The sequence below is a fragment of the Drosophila montana genome, unplaced genomic scaffold, assembly GCF_035044405.1.
Source record: "Drosophila montana isolate Dmon_TW-CO22-7 unplaced genomic scaffold, ASM3504440v1 contig_2992_1, whole genome shotgun sequence".
NCBI classification, from domain to species: Eukaryota; Metazoa; Arthropoda; class Insecta; order Diptera; family Drosophilidae; genus Drosophila; species Drosophila montana.
Genome location: NW_026997868.1, coordinates 55,505 through 60,283, shown reverse-complemented (window position 1 = coordinate 60,283; position 4,779 = coordinate 55,505). Strand labels below are relative to the sequence as shown.

General features: G+C 42.0%; 1 protein-coding gene across 1 annotated transcript; it reads right to left on the bottom strand.

The window, feature by feature from the left end:
• Positions 1-1,929: 1,929 nt before the first annotated feature.
• On the bottom strand, positions 1,930-2,670 carry LOC135430182 (uncharacterized). The gene has a single exon (XM_064684745.1). The coding sequence runs from the start codon at positions 2,668-2,670 to the stop codon at positions 1,930-1,932; it is 741 nt and encodes a 246-aa protein (XP_064540815.1).
• Between the last annotated feature and the right edge of the window lie 2,109 nt (positions 2,671-4,779).

The following is a 4,779-nucleotide window of genomic DNA, read 5'->3' as shown; positions in this document are numbered from 1 at the left end:
ATATTCAAACACAGCCATTATAACTTGTGTTGTCCTTTCAATGCTCCTTGCGCTCCTCACATAGGCGGATTGTGGAAAGCAGGTGTCATCCTCGAAGTATACATTTGAGGAGTTCTCGACTCTCCTGTCCAAAATTGAAGGTTGCCTTAACTTCAGGCCAATCTCTCCAATGTCGGAAGATCCGACCGATTTATTGGGCCCACTACTTTCAACTAACGAGCCAGTAATCAAAGAAGACGCCATCTCCGCCATTAACTGCCTTTCAGCGCCTAAAAGCTCCCCAACACAAACTTTGCTTTCAGTGGAAGAACGAGTATCTAAAAGAGCTCCACCAGAGAAATAAGTGGCAATTCCCTACAAGGGACCTCCCAAGTCGGTGACATTGTGTTTATCAAGGAAGATAAGCTACCAGTAAGTTATTGCCGCCTTAGCCGAGTCCAGCTCACTTGCTTAGGCCCAGATGATAAGGTCCGTGGTTTGGATGAGCTTACCGCTCGAGGTGTACTCCGAAGGCCAATAGCCAAATTGGTCCTTCTTTCTACTGAAGCGAGTATGGCCCCATCATCCAAGCGAGCCAGAGGTATCTATGCACTACGCAAGTGCCGAGCAATCTGATCAACAAATATTGCTTCAACTGCCTGGCTCACCAGCATTCAGGGCAGTCATATCGCAGTGGATAATTTGAAAAAATATCACTATGTAAAAAACTATAAACTGTTATAAATATTCTAACGGCGCTGCATTTATGGCGCTAGCTCAGGTGGAATACGTCCCAGAAAAACGAATAAAATTTAGAAAGGAGCTCACATGAATAAAGAAATTGCTCTTAGTGTATTCGTTTGTAATATTTGTCTTTTAATATTCAACACTTCTTTTGTCGTAGGGAGCGTCTGCTCCGTTTAAGTTCTTTATTAATTTTGTTTTTTATTTCCATACATAAAATGGACTTAAGCTAATTATGTTAAAGCTAATTTCGTCAGAGCGGGAGAGCGTACACATGCATATATATTTGCGCTTTGTACTTCTCGTACATAGCGCCCCCGCTTTATTTTCAATTTTCAAACTACCTACTCCTCCAGGTATAATAAAAATCAGCCTTATCCTTATCAGTTACAGAGGTCAAACTGCATCTTAAATCCCATTATTACGGAAAGTTCGCTTCTCAGCGACCTTAGCACTATCAAGCCGGTAAACTCTACATATTTTCCTACCATTTGAAAGGAATCATACATTATCCCTCTCCTTAAGAAAATGAGTATTTCCAAATTATCCGCTATACCTAATGCTTTTGAGAGAATAATAACATCTCTACTGCAAAATTTATGTAGTTCTATCATTTCACCTTCCCAACATGGTTTCGTGAAGCGCAGGTCTACAACCACTAACCTTCTTGAGTTTAGTTCACTTGTAATTGACGGATTTAAGAAAAGGATGCAGACTGATTTCTTTATTATCTTTGTTATCTCTTACAAGCTGACATTGATGCGTTTCAGGCTTGGTGTCTAGCCAACCTCTTAAAGTTAAACTGCTCCAAATGCAAGGTAATGACATTCTATAGTAGCCCCCCTCAATTGGTTTATTACATCCTTGATAGCTTACCGCTTGAGCGTGTTAACAGTACTTCTAATCAAGTTAATGATCTAGGTGTCATCCTTGATCATAAACTTAAATTCGACTCTATTGCTAAGACCGTGGTCAATAGGGCCATAATTGTTTTTGGTTTCATCAAGCGATGGTCGAAGGAGTTTGGCGATCCGTAAACGACAAAAATCCTTTATATATCTTTGGTACGACCTATACTTGAGTATGCCTCATGTATCTGGTCAACACAGTACTCTATCCATCAAGACAGAATTGAATCCGTTCACAATCTATTCTTGTTGTTTGCCCTTCGTGATTTTAATTGGGATCCCGGCCGCCTTGAAAGAATTATATTTCAAGAGACAGGTAGAAATGCCAGCTTATGTACTGGCCGGCAACAGAGTCTACAGGCAGTGCGAATATATGCGACACGAACACGGTCATCTTTGCACTCACAACAGACTCAACACGGCCTAATTTCCAGTGTAATGGCGGTGTGTTGTCCTCATGTATGATGACTATAGAGTCAACCGTGAGATTTGGAGAAGCCGAAGTCCACTTTGTCCTAGCTCGAAGCTCGTTCACATACTCCGCAGACCAACGACGCCAGAATTGCTGTTTAACAGCTGTGATCTGCTCGAAACGATCCAAGTTGGAGATGTTGTTGGTGATAATCTCACGCTCGGGCAGAGCGCGCGGTGCATTTCCATTTAGAAAGTGTCCTGCAGTGAGAGCGCTGAAGTCGTTGGGATCAGATGATAGCGGTGACAGCGGGCGAGAGTTGATTACTGCTTCTATCTCAACGACTGCGGTGTTAAGTTCCTCAAAGGTGAACCGGGTGTAAGCGAGGGTACGCACCAGCAGACCCTTTGCGCTCTTGACAGCGGCCTCCCAAAGACCGCCAAAGTGTGGAGCCCTAGGTGGAATGAAATGAAAGGTTATCTCTTCAGAGGAACAATATGATAGGATAGCATCTTGAGTGCTAGTGTTGAACATGAACTTCAACTCGAGTAGCTTGTTGGATGCTCCTACAAAATTTGTGGCGTTGTTACAATACATGTGCGATACTGGTCCACGACGGGCAACCATGCGTTTCAACGATTCCAAAAACTTATTCGTTAAAAGATCTGACACGATTTCAATGGTTTCAACATTTCAACATGGGATCGTGAAGCGGAGGTCTACAACCACTTACTCTTACAACTGATGGGTTTAAGAAAAGGATGCAGACTAACGTCATCTACACTGATTTCAGTAAGGCTCGACTCTGTCAACCACTCCTTGCAGCTTCATAAATTATGCCTCCTCGGCTTCCTAGTCAATCCCTTGAACTGGATTTCAGAGTAATTGCGTAACAGAACCCAAAAGGTTCTTTTCAGAAATTTATTTTCTAAACGAATTCAGGTGACTTCCAGAGTTACTCTAGGTAGTCATCTTGGCCCGCTACTCTTTACTCTTTTCATTAACTCTTTACTCTTTCATTAATACTGTCTCACTCTCAAGTACTAATGTATGCTGACTATGTGAAGTTATGCCTTGCATATAAAGATATGGCATCATGTTATCTCTTACAAGCTGACATTAATGCGTTTCAGGCTTGGTGTCTAGCCAACCTCTTAAACTTAAATTGCTCCAAATGTAAGGTAATGACTTTCAATAGAAGCCTCCCTCAATTGGTTTCTTACATCCTTGATGGCTTACCGCTTGAGCGTGTTAACAGTACTTCTAATCAAGTTAATGATCTAGGTGTCATTTATATCATAAACTTAAATTTATTCCTCATGCTAATACCGTGGTCAATAAGGCCAGAATTGTTTTGGTTTTCATCAAGCGATGGTCGAAGGAGTTTGACGATCCGTACACGACAAAAACCCTTTGTATATCTTTGGTACGACCTATACTTGTGAATGCCCCATGTATCTGGTCACCACAGTACTCTATCCATCAAGACAGAATTGAATACGTTCTGAATCTATTCTTGTTGTTTGCCCTTTGTAGTTTTAATTGGGATCCTCGTGTGCGGTTACCGTCATACTCCAGCAGAGTTCTGATGATTAACATTCCTTCCTTAACTAATCGTAGAACCATGCTGGGTGTAATGTTTATCCATAAATTAATTACTGGTGAAATTGACTCTTCGTATAATGTCTTCTATTCTAAACTATTTCAAAAAGTCGTTTGTAAATTTACATTCCCCGATAACATCGTAAGTCTCCCTCGTCTCAAGGCAACTAACTGCAGGTGAAAACATACCCTTCCTCTGTTCAGCCCAGTCATCTACTGGATGCCTCAAAAAATCAGGGCCCCCCACCATAAGGTTGTATTAGTCAAGTCCGTTTGATAATATTCTGAATATTGCTTATTGCTTATTTCAGCCTCCCGGTTGGCTACGAAAGTCGTCTATCTGCTTGCATGAGATGACAACCAGTTGAACACAATTGTGGAGTCTGTAAAATATCGTGCCTGCGAAACCTTTAGATGAATACAAGTGAGAACCTTTGCCATAAGTCTCGCCATTAAAAGTGCTCCTTGCAGCTCTAAGCGAGGCAAGTAAGCCGCTCTGACTGGAGCGACCTTGGACTTGGCAGTCACTAGGCGCACTGAAACCGCTCCGTCTTTATTACGCAGGCGAGCATAAATTACATCCCCGTAAGCTCGATTGGATGCATCAGAGAACCCCAAAAGCTCTAATGAGTCCACCTCAAACGTGATGGGAACCACCGATCGTGGCAGCGAACACTGATTTATAAGCTTCAATTCCTCTCGGTATCCTTGCAATCGGGACGCGTAACTTGACGGCAGCACTTCATCCCAGTCGTGTTTCAGTAACCTCAACTCTTGCACGAATATCTTGCCTCTAATCAGTATATAACTCAAAAATCCCAAGGGATAAAAAACTTGACCTAGTTCTGATAGAACTGTTCGCTTCGTAACAGTTGTAGAGTATTTGACATTAAATGTGAACTGAAATTGGTCGCGTTGACTGACCCAGCATATTCCAAGAGCCTTAGCTACATCTGCATTTTTAAGTATTAAAGGCTCTAAGTCGTCCGCATTGCTGAGGGCTTCATGACAATTACTACGCTGATTGTGTAGCTTAAATCTTAAAACTTAAAACTTACCTATACATCTTGGCTATATCTGCTGTTAGAGCGAACCTACAAAAGCGAAATCTAGTCATCGTCTCAAAAGATCGGG

What these genes read in the sequence shown, in the direction of transcription:
- LOC135430182 (XM_064684745.1), bottom strand. Translation starts at nt 2,670, where the DNA reads ATGGTTGCCCGTCGTGGACCAGTATCGCACATGTATTGTAACAACGCC.